We start from the raw sequence: 23,946 nt of genomic DNA on the forward strand, positions 1-23,946 counted from the left end.
TTTCTAGTACACAACACACTGACGTAACATACAGATGTCACATCTCTTGGCTGCAGTAAGAAAGCCGTCGCCATCTACGCCCATTCAATAGAGCCTAGATTTACATTTTTATTACATCTAAACAAAATCACTTTTTGGGGTTCTTATACACTTACAATGATGTTTTGAATCTTACTTGAACAGTCGTTAACATTATATTTGGTTGTGATCTTTGCAAAATAACTATTTTGGATGCAGCAGTTGTTAGCTAAAATGCTAACGCTCATTGGGATACGCTATCGCAAAAGCTAGCCGAAGAACCATTTTACTGGTACAATGCAACAAGTACAATGCAGTTGATTTGCGATAATGACACAAACATTATATTAAGTATGAGCCTTAAAATCCAATTATAATCTAAAAGAAGAGTGAAATGCACTCATAAGAAATGTGTAAATATAAGCTTTTTTTGTGTTCTGTGTTCTGCTAGAAACTTGAGCCCATAGCCCTCGTGCAGCAATGTTTGCAAACACAGAAAGTTGTCTATAGCGGAGCGTTTTCGACACACCCACTCCTTTCCACACTCCCACTACTTTCCTTTCAACACAACCCCTCGCGCATCCTTTGTTTGCCATATTGAGCTGCAGCTACCCATACTTGAACAAATGGCAAAGGGAAATCTATGCAAGGAGATCAACTGAGGCCAAAGCTGCAACTTGATCTCATAGTTTCAAGTCAGGATTTGACGTAATGTGGATGAACGTCAAGTTTTGACCCATTAATTCCGCATTGTTACAGGGTTCATTCCGTGTGGTTACCGGGTTTGAACAGAAACAACTCAAAGGGTTATGGTTAGGGCTTTGGTTTGTGGAAAGCATAAAACAAAATACAACAAAAAAATGTGTTTCCATTTAGTTTCATCAAATACTCTCCCTGCTTGCTGAAGAATTGTGAACTGCCATGGTGCAGTGTTCTAAGCAGCTCGCTCTGGTTCTGAGTGTCATGAGTTTGAGCCCAGTGCTGTCCCATCGTTGTTTTTTTATGGAGGGATGGGGGGGATTCAGCACTACTGAGTGGACAGCACTACCACATATAAAATAAATCGTTTAAACAATGACTTGTAGGGGTGTTCGTTTCATTTTGAAGCTTTTATTTTCATATTTACCACTGTACAACAAATGTAATGTACCACTACATTTTAAACAAATAGGAGAATGGTTAAATTAGCATTCTTTAGAGACCCAGAACAGAATCATATCTGTCTTGGTAAAATGTATTTTATACAATAAGGAAGTGAAATGTCATCAACACCAAGCGCGTGTTCACCCAATCTGTGCCGGAGTAGGTGAACACCCTACTATACAGTATTTCTATCTTATCCTGAACAACTGTCCCCTAACATAACCATGCCCGCTCTGTGTACTATATATTTGGATTTATTATGGATCCCCATTAGTTCCTGCAGCAGCTACTCATGCTGGAGTCCAGCAAAATGAAGGCAGTTATATACAATTAAAAAAACATTACATTTCACAACATATTTCACAATACATGAAGTGTGTGCCCTCAGGCCACTACTCTACTACCACATATATACCACATAGCTCCCCGTGTACATTTAAGGGCCAGCCATGCTGCCCTGTTCTGAGCCAATTGTAATTTTCTTAAGTCGTTCTTTGTGTTACCCGACCACACGACTGAACAGTAGTCCAGGTTCGACAAAACTAGGGCCTGTAGGACCTGCCTTGTTGATAGCATTGTTAAGAAGGCAGAGCAGCACTTTAATATGGACAGACCTCTCCCCATCGTAGCTACTGTTGCATCAATATGTTTTGACCAGGACAGTTTACAATCCAGGGTTATGTCCTCAACTTGCTCAATTTTCACATTATTCATTACAAGATTTAGTTGAGGATTAAGGTTTAGTGATTGATTTGTCCCAATAACAATGCTTTTCGTTTTTGAAATATTTAGGACTAACTTGTTTCTTGACACCCATTCTGAACCCGACTGCAGCTCTTAGTTAAGTGTTGCTGTGGAAGGAAGCTGATGTGTGGAGTCATCAATATACATAGACACACTGGCTTTACTCCGAGCCAGTAGCAGGTCATTAGTAAAGATTGAAAACAGTAAAGGGGTCTAGACAGCTGCCCTGGGAAATGCCTGACTCTACCTTGATTATGTTGGAGAGGCTTCCATTAAAGAACACCCTCTGTGTTCTGTTAGACATAGCAGGGGATGTAAAGCAGCACATTATGATCAATAATGTCAAAAGCTGCACTGAAGTCTAACAAAACAGCTCCCACAATCTTTTTATTATAAATGTATCTCATCCAATCATCAGTAATTTGTGTAAGTGCCGTCCGTACATGTTGAATGCCCTTCCCTATAACTGTGCTGAAAATCTGTTGTTCATTTGTTTACTCAAAGGTTGGTAAGGCAGCTGAGCCAGTAAAGGGTGCTTTGCTATTCTTGGCCTGAGGACACACACGTTCCTGTAGGTTTAGGTACTTCCTTAACTAGGGGTATGTTGGCTCCTTCAGTATGTGTAGGAGTTCTGGATGATGATGTCTCTGAAGAAGGGGAACCAGTCTCTGCACAAGCAGGCGAAGTAGATGTATCCAGGGTAAAATGACTCCTTCTGGTGGGTGGCCCCGGCCTTGATGATGTGGAGGGCAGCATCGCTGGCTGGGTAGGCTGTCATGTTGGTATATCCTCTGGAGGTGGCATAGAACAATGTAAAGACATGCTGCCTGCAGTGTGTTTGGGAATGCTTTAATCAGGACTCCATCTGAAATGGCCTATTCCCTATATAGTGCAGTTCTAGGTGCAATTTCAAATGCACACCAGGTTATCTCAATGGTTTGAATAAAGGTTGCATAGTAAAATAACGACACATTGGTAAGACCTACATGATACCTACTGTAATGTTTTACCTTAACTCCCCATTACACTTTAACTAAGAGCTACTATAAATGCAGCAGTTACTGAACCGTCAGAAATATATACCATTACACAATCACTCAATACAACTCATTCATGTTATGTTTCTCTTATATGACCAGTCATTTAGCGTCACAAGCACAACCAGTCTTGATGTCATGAATCTATTTCGGAAGAGACGAGAGTTGTAGAATATAAATCTCTTATTCTGTTGAAAACCCTAGTGTAAATGGCTCCTGTGACTAACCTGATTTTGTCCATGGCAGAGTCTGTGTCTATCAGGCCCAGTGTGGTGATGGTCAGAGACACATTGCTGCGCTGCATGGCTAGCTCATGCTGCATGGAACCAAAGAAACCATTCACTGCAAACTTGGTGGCCGCGTAGGGCCCCACAAAAGGAGTGGTTATCTTACCTGTAGAGGAGAGAGGGAAGAGAAAGGTGATGAGTTTACACAGTATCCACAGTGCTTGTCTGAGTACTTCAGACTGAGAAGAACAGGATTTTAAATTGTATTCTCCCTATAAGGATTACTAGTGCAGTTGCATCTGTATAAGACTATATGTATAAGACTGTATCTGTATAAGACTGTCTGTATAAGTGAAAAATAGAGCGCCACCAACTGGTGATGGACTCCAAAAATGAAGGTGCCGGTTTATATAAGGGACGATCACTCTGGGTACCTGGTTAGAGGCACAATAACGAACATGACACAGACTGAAGTTCAAACCTTTACTGCCGAAGATACACACGGCTTAATGGTGTAGTTGAATGAATGGTTTTATGGAATATACTCATTATCTACACCAGATAATGTTTGGAGTTCATGCAGTCCAATTTTGGAAAGGAATGGTCAGTCAGGCCTTGTAAGTGGCCGAGGGCCAAGGTGGGCAGGGTCAGAGGTGACGATTGACAGATCAAGGGTCCAGTGAGAGATCAGACGTGTGACTGGAAACTGGAAACTTACACTTCTGAGGAGGGGGGTGGAGCACTCCCACCTTGCAACAGATTGCCATCAGAAAACAAGGCCAGATCTGACTGGAAGGACTAGAGTTTTCCACAATAAGACTATCTGTATAAGATTATATCTATATAAGACTATCTGTATAAGACTATTTGCATAAGACTATTTGTATAAGACTATCTGTATAAGACTATATCTATATACTACTATCTGTATAAGACTATCTGTATAAGACTATCTGTATAAGACTATTTTTTAAGACTATCTGTATAATACTACATCTGTATAATACTATATCCGTATAAGACTATATCTGTATAATACTATATCTGTATAATACTATATCTGTATAAGACTATCTGTATAATACTATATCTGTATAATACTATATCTGTATAATACTATATCTGTATAAGACTATCTGTCACGTCCTGACCATAGAGAGCTCTTATTTTCTATTGTAGAGTAGGTCAGGGCGTGACTGGGGGGGTTTATTCTAGTTTTATTTTTCTATGTTGTTTGGTTTTAGTTTCTGTTTTTCTATGTTGGGGTTTTTGGATGATCCCCAATTAGAGGCAGCTGGTCATCGTTGTCTCTAATTGGGGATCATATTTAAGTAGTTGTTTTTCCCACCTTTGTTTGTGGGAGATTATTTTGAGTTAGTGCATGTTGCACCTCTGTCGTCACGGTTTGTTGTTTTGTTTATTGTTTATTGTATGTCTTGCATAGTTTCACATTATAATAAAATATGTGGAACGATATTCACGCTGCGCCTTGGTCCGTTCCCACACACAATCGTGACAGAATCTCCCACCACCAGAGGACCAAGCAGCGTGGTCAAGAGGAATGGACCTGAGAGGAAATCTTGGATGGGAAAGGACCCTGGAGGCAGGAAGGGGAGTATCGCCGTCCGAAGGAGGAGATAGAGGCAGCGAGAGCAGAATGGCGACACTACGAGGAATTAGCACGGCAACAACGGAAGCCTGAGAGGCAGCTCCAAACATGTTTTGGGGGGGGGGGGGGCACACGGAGTGGTCGGCGGAGCCGAGGGGTGAAGGGAGCCAGTCAGGGAGTCGAGTGAGGAACTCGACGAAAGATTCCAGTGAGAGGTGTTGGCGTTGAGAGCGCTGCAGAGCGGGCGTGCTTACCCTGAGGAGCATGTGACCAATCAGGCACCGTGTTATGCGGTGATGCACACTGTATCTCCACTGGGCATTCATAGCCTGGTGCGCACTGTGCCTGCACCCCACATTTGCCGGGCTAAAGTGAGCGTTCAGCCAGGACGGGTTGTGCCAGCTCTACGCTCCAGACCTCCAGTGCGCCTCCACGGTCCAGTATATCCTGCACCGGTTCTACACACCAGGTCTCCAGTGCCCTCCATAGCCCAGTACGTCCTATGCCTCCTCCTCGCACTCTCCCTGGAGTGCCTGTCCTCAGTCAGGTACGTCCTGTGCCTTCTCCTCGCACTCTCCCTGAGGTGCGTGTTACCAGCCTGGCGCCACCTGTGCCAGCCCCACGCATCAGGCCTCCAGTGCACCTTCCCATTCCAGAGCTTCCGGCAACAGTTCCCAGTCCAGAGCTTCCAACGACAGTTCCCAGTCCAGAGCTTCCGGCGACAGTTCCCAGTCCAGAGCTTCCGGCGACGGCCCACAGTCCGGAACCTCCTGAGACGGCCCGCGGCCCGTAACCTCCTGAGACGGTCCGCGGTCCGGAGACTCCTGAGATGGTCTGCGGCCCGAAGCCTCCTGAGACGTCCGCGGCTCAGAGCCTCCTGAGACGGTCCGCGGTCCGGAGCCTCCAGCGATGGTCCGCGGTCCGGAGCCTCCAGCGACGTTCGGCGGTCCTGAGCCTCCACCGATGCTGGTGGGTTTGCAGGATGAGAGGGTTCTTCGTCCTGCACCAGAGCCGCCTCCTATGCTGGCGGATCCACAGGATGAGAGGGTTCTTCATCCCGCACCAGAACCGACTCCGATGCGGGAGGATCCGCGGGATGAGAAGGTTCTTCGTCCTGCACCAGAACCGCCGCCAACACTAGACACCCCTCCCCTAACCCTCCCTTTTGGTTTCAGGTTCCGCACCTTTGGGTCCGCCCGGGGGGGGGGGGGGGGGGGGGGGGTACTGTCACGTCCTGACCATAGAGAGCTCTTATTTTCTATGGTAGAGTAGGTCAGGGCGTGACTGGGGGGGTTTATTCTAGTTTTATTTTTCTATGTTGTTTGGTTCTAATTTCTGTTTTTCTATGTTGGGGTTTTTGGATGATCCCCAATTAGAAGCAGCTGGTCATCGTTGTCTCTAATTGGGGATCATATTTAAGTAGTTGTTTTTCCCACCTTTGTTTGTGGGAGATTATTTTGAGTTAGTGCATGTTGCACCTCTGTCGTCACGGTTTGTTGTTTTGTTTATTGTTTATTGTATGTCTTGCATAGTTTCACATTATAATAAAATATGTGGAACGATATTCACGCTGCGCCTTGGTCCGTTCCCACACACATTCGTGACACTATCTGTATAAGACTATATCTGTATAAGACAATCTATATAAGACTATCTATATAAGACTATCTGTATGACTATTGGTATAATACTATCTGTGTAAGTCTGTATTGTATAAGGCTGTGTGATGTATACTCACCCAACAGAGATGACACTACGATCATAGACCCTGCACTCTGCTCCAGTACTGGCAAAGCTGCTGAAGCCATGTTCACATAGCTGAGGAAATTCAACTTTGGAAGACAACACATTAAAAACTACACTCATAGAATGACCTTGTCTCGCTTGGCCAGACACAAGACTTGAAGTATAGACTAATATGAAGAAGAAAACAAAAGCATACCTGCATCAGTTCCCTGACGTGATCCCCATCTCCGTTCCACATGGCGAATGGGGTGGATCCAATGTGATTTAGAACCAGGATGTCAAGACCTCCTGCGAAAAAGAGAAACAGACACTAGTGTGCCTTATGAATCTCTAACATAATAAATACTCACAATATGACTGAATGTATTCTTAGTGATCAGTCCTTACCCAGTTGTTTGACAGCCATCCTCACCACTCTCTCTGGGTCTGAGGACTGGGACATGTCCCCTGTCACATACAGAGCCTTCTGGGCCCCCAGGCGTGTGCAGTTCGCTGCCACCTACAGGACAGAGGGAGCAATGACACACTGGTACAGAGGCTGTCACTATCTATCTGGTCATCATGAGACAGTAGAAAGGATAGAAGTTCACAGACAGACAGACAGACAGACAGACAGACAGACAGACAGACAGACAGACAGACAGACAGACAGACAGACAGACAGACAGACAGACAGACAGACAGACAGACAGACAGACAGACAGACAGACAGACACAGATAGACAGAGAGACCGACACAGACAGATCCTCAAACCTTCTGTAAGGCGTACTCCCTCCTGGCTGTGATGACGACCTGGGCGCCCATCTTGGCATAGTGGTATGCCACCTGTTCTCCAATGCCTGTGCTGGCCCCAGTCACCAGCACCCTGGCACAACGAACAGACTCTGAGGGGAGGGACAAACGGACAGACAGGCAGTCAGTCAGGCTGCGTGGGGTGAGAAAGACTACTGATGGGGAAGGACGATCACATGATCACAGTGACTAAAATAAAATAGAGGTGTTTTAAGGTTAAACACAAATTTGCGTAAAATACTTCATTGTCATCATGATCATCACATACTATTAAATACTGAACAAAAATATAAATGCAACATGTAAAGCGTTGGTCCTATGTTTCATGAGCTGAAATACATGTAAAGTGTTGTTCCCATGTTTCATGAGCTGAAATACATATATATTGCTGGTCCCCTGTTTCATGAGCTGAAATACATATAGAGTGTTGTTCCCATGTTTCATGAGCTGAAACACATGTAGAGTGTTGTTCCCATGTTTCATGAGCTGAAATACATGTAGAGTGTTGTTCCCATGTTTCATGAGCTGAAACACATGTAGAGTGTTGTTCCCATGTTTCATGAGCTGAAATACATGTAGAGTGTTGTTCCCATGTTTCATGAGCTGAAACACATGTAGAGTGTTGTTCCCATGTTTCATGAGCTGAAATACATGTAAAGTGTTGTTCCCATGTTTCATGAGCTGAAATACATGTAGAGTGTTGTTCCCATGTTTCATGAGCTGAAATACATGTAGAGTGTTGTTCCCATGTTTCATGAGCTGAAATACATGTAGAGTGTTGTTCCCATGTTTCATGAGCTGAAACACATGTAGAGTGTTGTTCCCATGTTTCATGAGCTGAAACACATGTAGAGTGTTGTTCCCATGTTTCATGATCTGAAATACATGTAAAGTGTTGTTCCCATGTTTCATGAGCTGAAATACATGTAGAGTGTTGTTCCCATGTTTCATGAGCTGAAATACATGTAGAGTGTTGTTCCCATGTTTCATGAGCTGAAATACATGTAAAGTGTTGTTCCCATGTTTCATGAGCTGAAATACATGTAGAGTGTTGTTCCCATGTTTCATGAGCTGAAATATATGTAGAGTGTTGTTCCCATGTTTCATGAGCTGAAACACATGTAGAGTGTTGTTCCCATGTTTCATGAGCTGAAATACATGTAGAGAGTGTTGTTCCCATGTTTCATGAGCTGAAATACATGTAGAGTGTTGTTCCCATGTTTCATGAGCTGAAATACATGTAAAGTGTTGTTCCCATGTTTCATGAGCTGAAATACATGTAGAGTGTTGTTCCCATCCTTCATGAGCTGAAATACATGTAGAGTGTTGTTCCCATGTTTCATGAGCTGAAATACATTTAAAGTGTTGTTCCCATGTTTCATGAGCTGAAATACATGTAGAGTGTTGTTCCCATGTTTCATGAGCTGAAATACATGTAAAGTGTTGTTCCCATGTTTCATGAGCTGAAATACATGTAGAGTGTTGTTCCCATGTTTCATGAGCTGAAATACATGTATATTGCTGGTCCCCTGTTTCATGAGCTGAAATACATGTAAAGTGTTGTTCCCATGTTTCATGAGCTGAAATACATGTAGAGTGTTGTTCCCATGCTTCATGAGCTGAAATACATGTAGAGTGTTGTTCCCATGTTTCATGAGCTGAAATATATGTAAAGTGTTGTTCCCATGTTTCATGAGCTGAAATACATGAAGAGTGTTGTTCCCATGTTTCATGAGCTGAAATACATGTAGAGTGTTGTTCCCATGTTTCATGAGCTGAAATACATGTAAAGTGTTGTTCCCATGTTTCATGAGCTGAAATATATGTAGAGTGTTGTTCCCATGTTTCATGAGCTGAAACACATGTAGAGTGTTGTTCCCATGTTTCATGAGCTGAAATACATGTAGAGAGTGTTGTTCCCATGTTTCATGAGCTGAAATACATGTAGAGTGTTGTTCCCATGTTTCATGAGCTGAAATACATGTAAAGTGTTGTTCCCATGTTTCATGAGCTGAAATACATGTAGAGTGTTGTTCCCATCCTTCATGAGCTGAAATACATGTAGAGTGTTGTTCCCATGTTTCATGAGCTGAAATACATTTAAAGTGTTGTTCCCATGTTTCATGAGCTGAAATACATGTAGAGTGTTGTTCCCATGTTTCATGAGCTGAAATACATGTAAAGTGTTGTTCCCATGTTTCATGAGCTGAAATACATGTAGAGTGTTGTTCCCATGTTTCATGAGCTGAAATACATGTATATTGCTGGTCCCCTGTTTCACGAGCTGAAATACATGTAAAGTGTTGTTCCCATGTTTCATGAGCTGAAATACATGTAGAGTGTTGTTCCCATGCTTCATGAGCTGAAATACATGTAGAGTGTTGTTCCCATGTTTCATGAGCTGAAATATATGTAAAGGTTTGTTCCCATGTTTCATGAGCTGAAATACATGAAGAGTGTTGTTCCCATGTTTCATGAGCTGAAATACATGTAGAGTGTTGTTCCCATGTTTCATGAGCTGAAATACATGTAAAGTGTTGTTCCCATGTTTCATGAGCTGAAATACATGTAGAGTGTTGTTCCCATGTTTCATGAGCTGAAATACATGTAGAGTGTTGTTCCCATGTTTCATGAGCTGAAACACATGTAGAGTGTTGTTCCCATGTTTCATGAGCTGAAATACATGTAGAGAGTGTTGTTCCCATGTTTCATGAGCTGAAATACACGTAGAGTGTTGTTCCCATGTTTCATGAGCTGAAATACATGTAAAGTGTTGTTCCCATGTTTCATGAGCTGAAATACATGTAGAGTGTTGTTCCCATGTTTCATGAGCTGAAATACATGTAGAGTGTTGTTGCCATGTTTCATGAGCTGAAATACATGTAAAGTGTTATTCCCATGTTTCATGAGCTGAAATACATGTAGAGTGTTGTTCCCATGTTTCATGAGCTGAAATACATGTAGAGTGTTGTTCCCATGTTTCATGAGCTGAAACACATGTAGAGTGTTGTTCCCATGTTTCATGAGCTGAAATACATGTAGAGAGTGTTGTTCCCATGTTTCATGAGCTGAAATACATGTAGAGTGTTGTTCCCATGTTTCATGAGCTGAAATACATGTAAAGTGTTGTTCCCATGTTTCATGAGCTGAAATACATGTAGAGTGTTGTTCCCATGCTTCATGAGCTGAAATACATGTAGAGTGTTGTTCCCATGTTTCATGAGCTGAAATACATTTAAAGTGTTGTTCCCATGTTTCATGAGCTGAAATACATGTAGAGTGTTGTTCCCATGTTTCATGAGCTGAAATACATGTATATTGCTGGTCCCCTGTTTCATGAGCTGAAATACATGTAAAGTGTTGTTCCCATGTTTCATGAGCTGAAATACATGTAGAGTGTTGTTCCCATGCTTCATGAGCTGAAATACATGTAGAGTGTTGTTCCCATGTTTCATGAGCTGAAATATATGTAAAGTGTTGTTCCCATGTTTCATGAGCTGAAATACATGAAGAGTGTTGTTCCCATGTTTCATGAGCTGAAATACATGTAGAGTGTTGTTCCCATGTTTCATGAGCTGAAATACATGTAGAGTGTTGTTCCCATGTTTCATGAGCTGAAACACACGTAGAGTGTTGTTCCCATGTTTCATGAGCTGAAATACATGTAGAGTGTTGTTCCCATGTTTCATGAGCTGAAACACATGTAGAGTGTTGTTCCCATGTTTCATGAGCTGAAACACACGTAGAGTGTTGTTCCCATGTTTCATGAGCTGAAATACATGTAGAGTGTTGTTCCTATGTTTCATGAGCTGAAACACATGTAGAGTGTTGTTCCCATGTTTCATGAGCTGAAATACATGTAAAGTGTTGTTCCCATGTTTCATGAGCTGAAATACATGTAGAGTGTTGTTCCCATGTTTCATCAGCTGAAATACATGTAGAGTGTTGTTCCCATGTTTCATGAGCTGAAATACATGTAGAGTGTTGTTCCCATGTTTCATGAGCTGAAACACATGTAGAGTGTTGTTCCCATGTTTCATGATCTGAAATACATGTAAAGTGTTGTTCCCATGTTTCATGAGCTGAAATACATGTAGAGTGTTGTTCCCATGTTTCATGAGCTGAAATACATGTAGAGTGTTGTTCCCATGTTTCATGAGCTGAAATACATGTAAAGTGTTGTTTCCATGTTTCATGAGCTGAAATACATGTAGAGTGTTGTTCCCATGTTTCATGAGCTGAAATACATGTAGAGTGTTGTTCCCATGTTTCATGAGCTGAAACACATGTAGAGTGTTGTTCCCATGTTTCATGAGCTGAAATACATGTAGAGAGTGTTGTTCCCATGTTTCATGAGCTGAAATACATGTAGAGTGTTGTTCCCATGTTTCATGAGCTGAAATACATGTAAAGTGTTGTTCCCATGTTTCATGAGCTGAAATACATGTAGAGTGTTGTTCCCATGCTTCATGAGCTGAAATACATGTAGAGTGTTGTTCCCATGTTTCATGAGCTGAAATACATTTAAAGTGTTGTTCCCATGTTTCATGAGCTGAAATACATGTAGAGTGTTGTTCCCATGTTTCATGAGCTGAAATACATGTAAAGTGTTGTTCCCATGTTTCATGAGCTGAAATACATGTAGAGTGTTGTTCCCATGTTTCATGAGCTGAAATACATGTATATTGCTGGTCCCCTGTTTCATGAGCTGAAATACATGTAAAGTGTTGTTCCCATGTTTCATGAGCTGAAATACATGTAGAGTGTTGTTCCCATGCTTCATGAGCTGAAATACATGTAGAGTGTTGTTCCCATGTTTCATGAGCTGAAATATATGTAAAGTGTTGTTCCCATGTTTCATGAGCTGAAATACATGAAGAGTGTTGTTCCCATGTTTCATGAGCTGAAATACATGTAGAGTGTTGTTCCCATGTTTCATGAGCTGAAATACATGTAAAGTGTTGTTCCCATGTTTCATGAGCTGAAATACATGTAGAGTGTTGTTCCCATGTTTCATGAGCTGAAATACATGTAGAGTGTTGTTCCCATGTTTCATGAGCTGAAACACATGTAGAGTGTTGTTCCCATGTTTCATGAGCTGAAATACATGTAGAGAGTGTTGTTCCCATGTTTCATGAGCTGAAATACACGTAGAGTGTTGTTCCCATGTTTCATGAGCTGAAATACATGTAAAGTGTTGTTCCCATGTTTCATGAGCTGAAATACATGTAGAGTGTTGTTCCCATGTTTCATGAGCTGAAATACATGTAGAGTGTTGTTCCCATGTTTCATGAGCTGAAATACATGTAAAGTGTTGTTCCCATGTTTCATGAGCTGAAATACATGTAGAGTGTTGTTCCCATGTTTCATGAGCTGAAATACATGTAGAGTGTTGTTCCCATGTTTCATGAGCTGAAATACATGTAGAGAGTGTTGTTCCCATGTTTCATGAGCTGAAATACATGTAGAGTGTTGTTCCCATGTTTCATGAGCTGAAACACATGTAGAGTGTTGTTCCCATGTTTCATGAGCTGAAATACATGTAGAGAGTGTTGTTCCCATGTTTCATGAGCTGAAATACATGTAGAGTGTTGTTCCCATGTTTCATGAGCTGAAATACATGTAAAGTGTTGTTCCCATGTTTCATGAGCTGAAATACATGTAGAGTGTTGTTCCCATGCTTCATGAGCTGAAATACATGTAGAGTGTTGTTCCCATGTTTCATGAGCTGAAATACATTTAAAGTGTTGTTCCCATGTTTCATGAGCTGAAATACATGTAGAGTGTTGTTCCCATGTTTCATGAGCTGAAATACATGTAAAGTGTTGTTCCCATGTTTCATGAGCTGAAATACATGTAGAGAGTGTTGTTCCCATGTTTCATGAGCTGAAATACATGTAGAGTGTTGTTCCCATGTTTCATGAGCTGAAATACATGTAGAGTGTTGTTCCCATGTTTCATGAGCTGAAACACACGTAGAGTGTTGTTCCCATGTTTCATGAGCTGAAATACATGTAGAGTGTTGTTCCCATGTTTCATGAGCTGAAACACATGTAGAGTGTTGTTCCCATGTTTCATGAGCTGAAATACATGTAAAGTGTTGTTCCCATGTTTCATGAGCTGAAATACATGTAGAGTGTTGTTCCCATGTTTCATGAGCTGAAATACATGTAGAGTGTTGTTCCCATGTTTCATGAGCTGAAACACATGTAGAGTGTTGTTCCCATGTTTCATGAGCTGAAATACATGTAAAGTGTTGTTCCCATGTTTCATGAGCTGAAACACATGTAGAGTGTTGTTCCCATGTTTCATGAGCTGAAATACATGTAAAGTGTTGTTCCCATGTTTCATGAGCTGAAATACATGTAGAGTGTTGTTCCCATGTTTCATGAGCTGAAATACATGTAGAGTGTTGTTCCCATGTTTCATGAGCTGAAATACATGTAGAGTGTTGTTCCCATGTTTCATGAGCTGAAACACATGTAGAGTGTTGTTCCCATGTTTCATGAGCTGAAACACATGTAGAGTGTTGTTCCCATGTTTCATGATCTGAAATACATGTAAAGTGTTGTTCCCATGTTTCATGAGCTGAAATACATGTAGAGTGTTGTTCCCATGTTTCATGAGCTGAAATACATGTAGAGTGTTGTTCCCATGTTTCATGAGCTGAAATACATGTAAAGTGTTGTTCCCATGTTTCATGAGCTGAAATACATGTAGAGTGTTGTTCCCATGTTTCATGAGCTGAAATATATGTAGAGTGTTGTTCCCATGTTTCATGAGCTGAAACACATGTAGAGTGTTGTTCCCATGTTTCATGAGCTGAAATACATGTAGAGAGTGTTGTTCCCATGTTTCATGAGCTGAAATACATGTAGAGTGTTGTTCCCATGTTTCATGAGCTGAAATACATGTAAAGTGTTGTTCCCATGTTTCATGAGCTGAAATACATGTAGAGTGTTGTTCCCATCCTTCATGAGCTGAAATACATGTAGAGTGTTGTTCCCATGTTTCATGAGCTGAAATACATTTAAAGTGTTGTTCCCATGTTTCATGAGCTGAAATACATGTAGAGTGTTGTTCCCATGTTTCATGAGCTGAAATACATGTAAAGTGTTGTTCCCATGTTTCATGAGCTGAAATACATGTAGAGTGTTGTTCCCATGTTTCATGAGCTGAAATACATGTATATTGCTGGTCCCCTGTTTCATGAGCTGAAATACATGTAAAGTGTTGTTCCCATGTTTCATGAGCTGAAATACATGTAGAGTGTTGTTCCCATGCTTCATGAGCTGAAATACATGTAGAGTGTTGTTCCCATGTTTCATGAGCTGAAATATATGTAAAGTGTTGTTCCCATGTTTCATGAGCTGAAATACATGAAGAGTGTTGTTCCCATGTTTCATGAGCTGAAATACATGTAGAGTGTTGTTCCCATGTTTCATGAGCTGAAATACATGTAAAGTGTTGTTCCCATGTTTCATGAGCTGAAATATATGTAGAGTGTTGTTCCCATGTTTCATGAGCTGAAACACATGTAGAGTGTTGTTCCCATGTTTCATGAGCTGAAATACATGTAGAGAGTGTTGTTCCCATGTTTCATGAGCTGAAATACATGTAGAGTGTTGTTCCCATGTTTCATGAGCTGAAATACATGTAAAGTGTTGTTCCCATGTTTCATGAGCTGAAATACATGTAGAGTGTTGTTCCCATCCTTCATGAGCTGAAATACATGTAGAGTGTTGTTCCCATGTTTCATGAGCTGAAATACATTTAAAGTGTTGTTCCCATGTTTCATGAGCTGAAATACATGTAGAGTGTTGTTCCCATGTTTCATGAGCTGAAATACATGTAAAGTGTTGTTCCCATGTTTCATGAGCTGAAATACATGTAGAGTGTTGTTCCCATGTTTCATGAGCTGAAATACATGTATATTGCTGGTCCCCTGTTTCATGAGCTGAAATACATGTAAAGTGTTGTTCCCATGTTTCATGAGCTGAAATACATGTAGAGTGTTGTTCCCATGCTTCATGAGCTGAAATACATGTAGAGTGTTGTTCCCATGTTTCATGAGCTGAAATATATGTAAAGGTTTGTTCCCATGTTTCATGAGCTGAAATACATGAAGAGTGTTGTTCCCATGTTTCATGAGCTGAAATACATGTAGAGTGTTGTTCCCATGTTTCATGAGCTGAAATACATGTAAAGTGTTGTTCCCATGTTTCATGAGCTGAAATACATGTAGAGTGTTGTTCCCATGTTTCATGAGCTGAAATACATGTAGAGTGTTGTTCCCATGTTTCATGAGCTGAAACACATGTAGAGTGTTGTTCCCATGTTTCATGAGCTGAAATACATGTAGAGAGTGTTGTTCCCATGTTTCATGAGCTGAAATACACGTAGAGTGTTGTTCCCATGTTTCATGAGCTGAAATACATGTAAAGTGTTGTTCCCATGTTTCATGAGCTGAAATACATGTAGAGTGTTGTTCCCATGTTTCATGAGCTGAAATACATGTAGAGTGTTGTTCCCATGTTTCATGAGCTGAAATACATGTAAAGTGTTGTTCCCATGTTTCATGAGCTGAAATACATGTAGAGTGTTGTTCCCATGTTTCATGAGCTGAAATACATGTAGAGTGTTGTTCCCATGTTTCATGAGCTGAAACACATGTAGAGTGTTGTTCCCATGTTTCATGAGCTGAAATACATGTAGAGAGTGTTGTTCCCATGTTTCATGAGCTGAAATACATGTAGAGTGTTGTTCCCATGTTTCATGAGCTGAAATACATGTAAAGTGTTGTTCCCATGTTTCATGAGCTGAAATACATGTAGAGTGTTGTTCCCATGCTTCATGAGCTGAAATACATGTAGAGTGTTGTTCCCATGTTTCATGAGCTGAAATACATTTAAAGTGTTGTTCCCATGTTTCATGAGCTGAAATACATGTAGAGTGTTGTTCCCATGTTTCATGAGCTGAAATACATGTATATTGCTGGTCCCCTGTTTCATGAGCTGAAATACATGTAAAGTGTTGTTCCCATGTTTCATGAGCTGAAATACATGTAGAGTGTTGTTCCCATGCTTCATGAGCTGAAATACATGTAGAGTGTTGTTCCCATGTTTCATGAGCTGAAATATATGTAAAGTGTTGTTCCCATGTTTCATGAGCTGAAATACATGAAGAGTGTTGTTCCCATGTTTCATGAGCTGAAATACATGTAGAGTGTTGTTCCCATGTTTCATGAGCTGAAATACATGTAGAGTGTTGTTCCCATGTTTCATGAGCTGAAACACACGTAGAGTGTTGTTCCCATGTTTCATGAGCTGAAATACATGTAGAGTGTTGTTCCCATGTTTCATGAGCTGAAACACATGTAGAGTGTTGTTTCCATGTTTCATGAGCTGAAACACACGTAGAGTGTTGTTCCCATGTTTCATGAGCTGAAATACATGTAGAGTGTTGTTCCTATGTTTCATGAGCTGAAACACATGTAGAGTGTTGTTCCCATGTTTCATGAGCTGAAATACATGTAAAGTGTTGTTCCCATGTTTCATGAGCTGAAATACATGTAGAGTGTTGTTCCCATGTTTCATCAGCTGAAATACATGTAGAGTGTTGTTCCCATGTTTCATGAGCTGAAATACATGTAGAGTGTTGTTCCCATGTTTCATGAGCTGAAACACATGTAGAGTGTTGTTCCCATGTTTCATGATCTGAAATACATGTAAAGTGTTGTTCCCATGTTTCATGAGCTGAAATACATGTAGAGTGTTGTTCCCATGTTTCATGAGCTGAAATACATGTAGAGTGTTGTTCCCATGTTTCATGAGCTGAAATACATGTAAAGTGTTGTTTCCATGTTTCATGAGCTGAAATACATGTAGAGTGTTGTTCCCATGTTTCATGAGCTGAAATACATGTAGAGTGTTGTTCCCATGTTTCATGAGCTGAAACACATGTAGAGTGTTGTTCCCATGTTTCATGAGCTGAAATACATGTAGAGAGTGTTGTTCCCATGTTTCATGAGCTGAAATACATGTAGAGTGTTGTTCCCATGTTTCATGAGCTGAAATACATGTAAAGTGTTGTTCCCATGTTTCATGAGCTGAAATACATGTAGAGTGTTGTTCCCATGCTTCATGAGCTGAAATACATGTAGAGTGTTGTTCCCATGTTTCATGAGCTGAAATACATTTAAAGTGTTGTTCCCATGTTTCATGATCTGAAATACATGTAGAGTGTTGTTCCCATGTTTCATGAGCTGAAACACATGTAGAGTGTTGTTCCCATGTTTCATGAGCTGAAACACATGTAGAGTGTTGTTCCCATGTTTCATGATCTGAAATACATGTAAAGTGTTGTTCCCATGTTTCATGAGCTGAAATACATGTAGAGTGTTGTTCCCATGTTTCATGAGCTGAAATACATGTAGAGTGTTGTTCCCATGTTTCATGAGCTGAAATACATGTAGAGTGTTGTTCCCATGTTTCATGAGCTGAAACACATGTAGAGTGTTGTTCCCATGTTTCATGAGCTGAAACACATGTAGAGTGTTGTTCCCATGTTTCATGATCTGAAATACATGTAAAGTGTTGTTCCCATGTTTCATGAGCTGAAATACATGTAGAGTGTTGTTCCCATGTTTCATGAGCTGAAATACATGTAGAGTGTTGTTCCCATGTTTCATGAGCTGAAATACATGTAAAGTGTTGTTCCCATGTTTCATGAGCTGAAATACATGTAGAGTGTTGTTCCCATGTTTCATGAGCTGAAATATATGTAGAGTGTTGTTCCCATGTTTCATGAGCTGAAACACATGTAGAGTGTTGTTCCCATGTTTCATGAGCTGAAATACATGTAGAGAGTGTTGTTCCCATGTTTCATGAGCTGAAATACATGTAGAGTGTTGTTCCCATGTTTCATGAGCTGAAATACATGTAAAGTGTTGTTCCCATGTTTCATGAGCTGAAATACATGTAGAGTGTTGTTCCCATCCTTCATGAGCTGAAATACATGTAGAGTGTTGTTCCCATGTTTCATGAGCTGAAATACATTTAAAGTGTTGTTCCCATGTTTCATGAGCTGAAATACATGTAGAGTGTTGTTCCCATGTTTCATGAGCTGAAATACATGTAAAGTGTTGTTCCCATGTTTCATGAGCTGAAATACATGTAGAGTGTTGTTCCCATGTTTCATGAGCTGAAATACATGTATATTGCTGGTCCCCTGTTTCATGAGCTGAAATACATGTAAAGTGTTGTTCCCATGTTTCATGAGCTGAAATACATGTAGAGTGTTGTTCCCATGCTTCATGAGCTGAAATACATGTAGAGTGTTGTTCCCATGTTTCATGAGCTGAAATATATGTAAAGTGTTGTTCCCATGTTTCATGAGCTGAAATACATGAAGAGTGTTGTTCCCATGTTTCATGAGCTGAAATACATGTAGAGTGTTGTTCCCATGTTTCATGAGCTGAAATACATGTAAAGTGTTGTTCCCATGTTTCATGAGCTGAAATATATGTAGAGTGTTGTTCCCATGTTTCATGAGCTGAAACACATGTAGAGTGTTGTTCCCATGTTTCATGAGCTGAAATACATGTAGAGAGTGTTGTTCCCATGTTTCATGAGCTGAAATACATGTAGAGTGTTGTTCCCATGTTTCATGAGCTGAAATACATGTAAAGTGTTGTTCCCATGTTTCATGAGCTGAAATACATGTAGAGTGTTGTTCCCATCCTTCATGAGCTGAAATACATGTAGAGTGTTGTTCCCATGTTTCATGAGCTGAAATACATTTAAAGTGTTGTTCCCATGTTTCATGAGCTGAAATACATGTAGAGTGTTGTTCCCATGTTTCATGAGCTGAAATACATGTAAAGTGTTGTTCCCATGTTTCATGAGCTGAAATACATGTAGAGTGTTGTTCCCATGTTTCATGAGCTGAAATACATGTATATTGCTGGTCCCCTGTTTCATGAGCTGAAATACATGTAAAGTGTTGTTCCCATGTTTCATGAGCTGAAATACATGTAGAGTGTTGTTCCCATGCTTCATGAGCTGAAATACATGTAGAGTGTTGTTCCCATGTTTCATGAGCTGAAATATATGTAAAGGTTTGTTCCCATGTTTCATGAGCTGAAATACATGAAGAGTGTTGTTCCCATGTTTCATGAGCTGAAATACATGTAGAGTGTTGTTCCCATGTTTCATGAGCTGAAATACATGTAAAGTGTTGTTCCCATGTTTCATGAGCTGAAATACATGTAGAGTGTTGTTCCCATGTTTCATGAGCTGAAATACATGTAGAGTGTTGTTCCCATGTTTCATGAGCTGAAACACATGTAGAGTGTTGTTCCCATGTTTCATGAGCTGAAATACATGTAGAGAGTGTTGTTCCCATGTTTCATGAGCTGAAATACACGTAGAGTGTTGTTCCCATGTTTCATGAGCTGAAATACATGTAAAGTGTTGTTCCCATGTTTCATGAGCTGAAATACATGTAGAGTGTTGTTCCCATGTTTCATGAGCTGAAATACATGTAGAGTGTTGTTCCCATGTTTCATGAGCTGAAATACATGTAAAGTGTTGTTCCCATGTTTCATGAGCTGAAATACATGTAGAGTGTTGTTCCCATGTTTCATGAGCTGAAATACATGTAGAGTGTTGTTCCCATGTTTCATGAGCTGAAACACATGTAGAGTGTTGTTCCCATGTTTCATGAGCTGAAATACATGTAGAGAGTGTTGTTCCCATGTTTCATGAGCTGAAATACATGTAGAGTGTTGTTCCCATGTTTCATGAGCTGAAATACATGTAAAGTGTTGTTCCCATGTTTCATGAGCTGAAATACATGTAGAGTGTTGTTCCCATGCTTCATGAGCTGAAATACATGTAGAGTGTTGTTCCCATGTTTCATGAGCTGAAATACATTTAAAGTGTTGTTCCCATGTTTCATGAGCTGAAATACATGTAGAGTGTTGTTCCCATGTTTCATGAGCTGAAATACATGTATATTGCTGGTCCCCTGTTTCATGAGCTGAAATACATGTAAAGTGTTGTTCCCATGTTTCATGAGCTGAAATACATGTAGAGTGTTGTTCCCATGCTTCATGAGCTGAAATACATGTAGAGTGTTGTTCCCATGTTTCATGAGCTGAAATATATGTAAAGTGTTGTTCCCATGTTTCATGAGCTGAAATACATGAAGAGTGTTGTTCCCATGTTTCATGAGCTGAAATACATGTAGAGTGTTGTTCCCATGTTTCATGAGCTGAAATACATGTAGAGTGTTGTTCCCATGTTTCATGAGCTGAAACACACGTAGAGTGTTGTTCCCATGTTTCATGAGCTGAAATACATGTAGAGTGTTGTTCCCATGTTTCATGAGCTGAAACACATGTAGAGTGTTGTTTCCATGTTTCATGAGCTGAAACACACGTAGAGTGTTGTTCCCATGTTTCATGAGCTGAAATACATGTAGAGTGTTGTTCCTATGTTTCATGAGCTGAAACACATGTAGAGTGTTGTTCCCATGTTTCATGAGCTGAAATACATGTAAAGTGTTGTTCCCATGTTTCATGAGCTGAAATACATGTAGAGTGTTGTTCCCATGTTTCATCAGCTGAAATACATGTAGAGTGTTGTTCCCATGTTTCATGAGCTGAAATACATGTAGAGTGTTGTTCCCATGTTTCATGAGCTGAAACACATGTAGAGTGTTGTTCCCATGTTTCATGATCTGAAATACATGTAAAGTGTTGTTCCCATGTTTCATGAGCTGAAATACATGTAGAGTGTTGTTCCCATGTTTCATGAGCTGAAATACATGTAGAGTGTTGTTCCCATGTTTCATGAGCTGAAATACATGTAAAGTGTTGTTTCCATGTTTCATGAGCTGAAATACATGTAGAGTGTTGTTCCCATGTTTCATGAGCTGAAATACATGTAGAGTGTTGTTCCCATGTTTCATGAGCTGAAACACATGTAGAGTGTTGTTCCCATGTTTCATGAGCTGAAATACATGTAGAGAGTGTTGTTCCCATGTTTCATGAGCTGAAATACATGTAGAGTGTTGTTCCCATGTTTCATGAGCTGAAATACATGTAAAGTGTTGTTCCCATGTTTCATGAGCTGAAATACATGTAGAGTGTTGTTCCCATGCTTCATGAGCTGAAATACATGTAGAGTGTTGTTCCCATGTTTCATGAGCTGAAATACATTTAAAGTGTTGTTCCCATGTTTCATGAGCTGAAATACATGTAGAGTGTTGTTCCCATGTTTCATGAGCTGAAATACATGTAAAGTGTTGTTCCCATGTTTCATGAGCTGAAATACATGTAGAGTGTTGTTCCCATGTTTCATGAGCTGAAATACATGTATATTGCTGGTCCCCTGTTTCATGAGCTGAAATACATGTAAAGTGTTGTTCCCATGTTTCATGAGCTGAAATACATGTAGAGTGTTGTTCCCATGCTTCATGAGCTGAAATACATGTAGAGTGTTGTTCCCATGTTTCATGAGCTGAAATATATGTAAAGTGTTGTTCCCATGTTTCATGAGCTGAAATACATGAAGAGTGTTGTTCCCATGTTTCATGAGCTGAAATACATGTAGAGTGTTGTTCCCATGTTTCATGAGCTGAAATACATGTAAAGTGTTGTTCCCATGTTTCATGAGCTGAAATACATGTAGAGTGTTGTTCCCATGTTTCATGAGCTGAAATACATGTAGAGTGTTGTTCCCATGTTTCATGAGCTGAAACACATGTAGAGTGTTGTTCCCATGTTTCATGAGCTGAAATACATGTAGAGAGTGTTGTTCCCATGTTTCATGAGCTGAAATACACGTAGAGTGTTGTTCCCATGTTTCATGAGCTGAAATACATGTAAAGTGTTGTTCCCATGTTTCATGAGCTGAAATACATGTAGAGTGTTGTTCCCATGTTTCATGAGCTGAAATACATGTAGAGTGTTGTTCCCATGTTTCATGAGCTGAAATACATGTAAAGTGTTGTTCCCATGTTTCATGAGCTGAAATACATGTAGAGTGTTGTTCCCATGTTTCATGAGCTGAAATACATGTAGAGTGTTGTTCCCATGTTTCATGAGCTGAAACACATGTAGAGTGTTGTTCCCATGTTTCATGAGCTGAAATACATGTAGAGAGTGTTGTTCCCATGTTTCATGAGCTGAAATACATGTAGAGTGTTGTTCCCATGTTTCATGAGCTGAAATACATGTAAAGTGTTGTTCCCACGTTTCATGAGCTGAAATACATGTAGAGTGTTGTTCCCATGCTTCATGAGCTGAAATACATGTAGAGTGTTGTTCCCATGTTTCATGAGCTGAAATACATTTAAAGTGTTGTTCCCATGTTTCATGAGCTGAAATACATGTAGAGTGTTGTTCCCATGTTTCATGAGCTGAAATACATGTAAAGTGTTGTTCCCATGTTTCATGAGCTGAAATACATGTAGAGAGTGTTGTTCCCATGTTTCATGAGCTGAAATACATGTAGAGTGTTGTTCCCATGTTTCATGAGCTGAAATACATGTAAAGTGTTGTTCCCATGTTTCATGAGCTGAAATACATGTAGAGTGTTGTTCCCATGCTTCATGAGCTGAAATACATGTAGAGTGTTGTTCCCATGTTTCATGAGCTGAAATACATTTAAAGTGTTGTTCCCATGTTTCATGAGCTGAAATACATGTAGAGTGTTGTTCCCATGTTTCATGAGCTGAAATACATGTATATTGCTGGTCCCCTGTTTCATGAGCTGAAATACATGTAAAGTGTTGTTCCCATGTTTCATGAGCTGAAATACATGTAGAGTGTTGTTCCCATGCTTCATGAGCTGAAATACATGTAGAGTGTTGTTCCCATGTTTCATGAGCTGAAATATATGTAAAGTGTTGTTCCCATGTTTCATGAGCTGAAATACATGAAGAGTGTTGTTCCCATGTTTCATGAGCTGAAATACATGTAGAGTGTTGTTCCCATGTTTCATGAGCTGAAATACATGTAGAGTGTTGTTCCCATGTTTCATGAGCTGAAACACACGTAGAGTGTTGTTCCCATGTTTCATGAGCTGAAATACATGTAGAGTGTTGTTCCCATGTTTCATGAGCTGAAACACATGTAGAGTGTTGTTCCCATGTTTCATGAGCTGAAACACACGTAGAGTGTTGTTCCCATGTTTCATGAGCTGAAATACATGTAGAGTGTTGTTCCCATGTTTCATGAGCTGAAACACATTTAGAGTGTTGTTCCCATGTTTCATGAGCTGAAATACATGTAAAGTGTTGTTCCCATGTTTCATGAGCTGAAATACATGTAGAGTGTTGTTCCCATGTTTCATGAGCTGAAATACATGTAGAGTGTTGTTCCCATGTTTCATGAGCTGAAATACATGTAGAGTGTTGTTCCCATGTTTCATGAGCTGAAACACATGTAGAGTGTTGTTCCCATGTTTCATGATCTGAAATACATGTAAAGTGTTGTTCCCATGTTTCATGAGCTGAAATACATGTATAGTGTTGTTCCCATGTTTCATGAGCTGAAATACATGTAGAGTGTTGTTCCCATGTTTCATGAGCTGAAATACATGTAAAGTGTTGTTTCCATGT

At 40.3% G+C, this 23,946-nt stretch overlaps 1 protein-coding gene across 1 annotated transcript in view; it reads right to left on the bottom strand.

Moving 5' to 3' along the window:
• Positions 1–1,112: 1,112 nt before the first annotated feature.
• LOC106569541 (hydroxysteroid 11-beta-dehydrogenase 1-like protein) overlaps positions 1,113–23,946 on the bottom strand; it is a 28,061-nt gene continuing 5,227 nt past the window's right edge. The window contains exons 2-7 of the mRNA XM_045694352.2: positions 7,279–7,409; positions 6,912–7,023; positions 6,721–6,812; positions 6,517–6,610; positions 3,170–3,335; positions 1,113–2,696 (exon numbers count right to left, since the gene is read on the bottom strand). Of these exons, the coding sequence (XP_045550308.1) occupies positions 2,519–2,696; positions 3,170–3,335; positions 6,517–6,610; positions 6,721–6,812; positions 6,912–7,023; positions 7,279–7,409 (773 nt within the window). The 3' untranslated portion in view covers positions 1,113–2,518. The remainder of the gene's footprint in view (positions 2,697–3,169; positions 3,336–6,516; positions 6,611–6,720; positions 6,813–6,911; positions 7,024–7,278; positions 7,410–23,946) is intronic.

The sequence above is a fragment of the Salmo salar genome, chromosome 14 (genome assembly GCF_965601325.2).
Source record: "Salmo salar chromosome 14, fSalSal1, whole genome shotgun sequence".
NCBI lineage: Eukaryota > Metazoa > Chordata > Actinopteri > Salmoniformes > Salmonidae > Salmo > Salmo salar.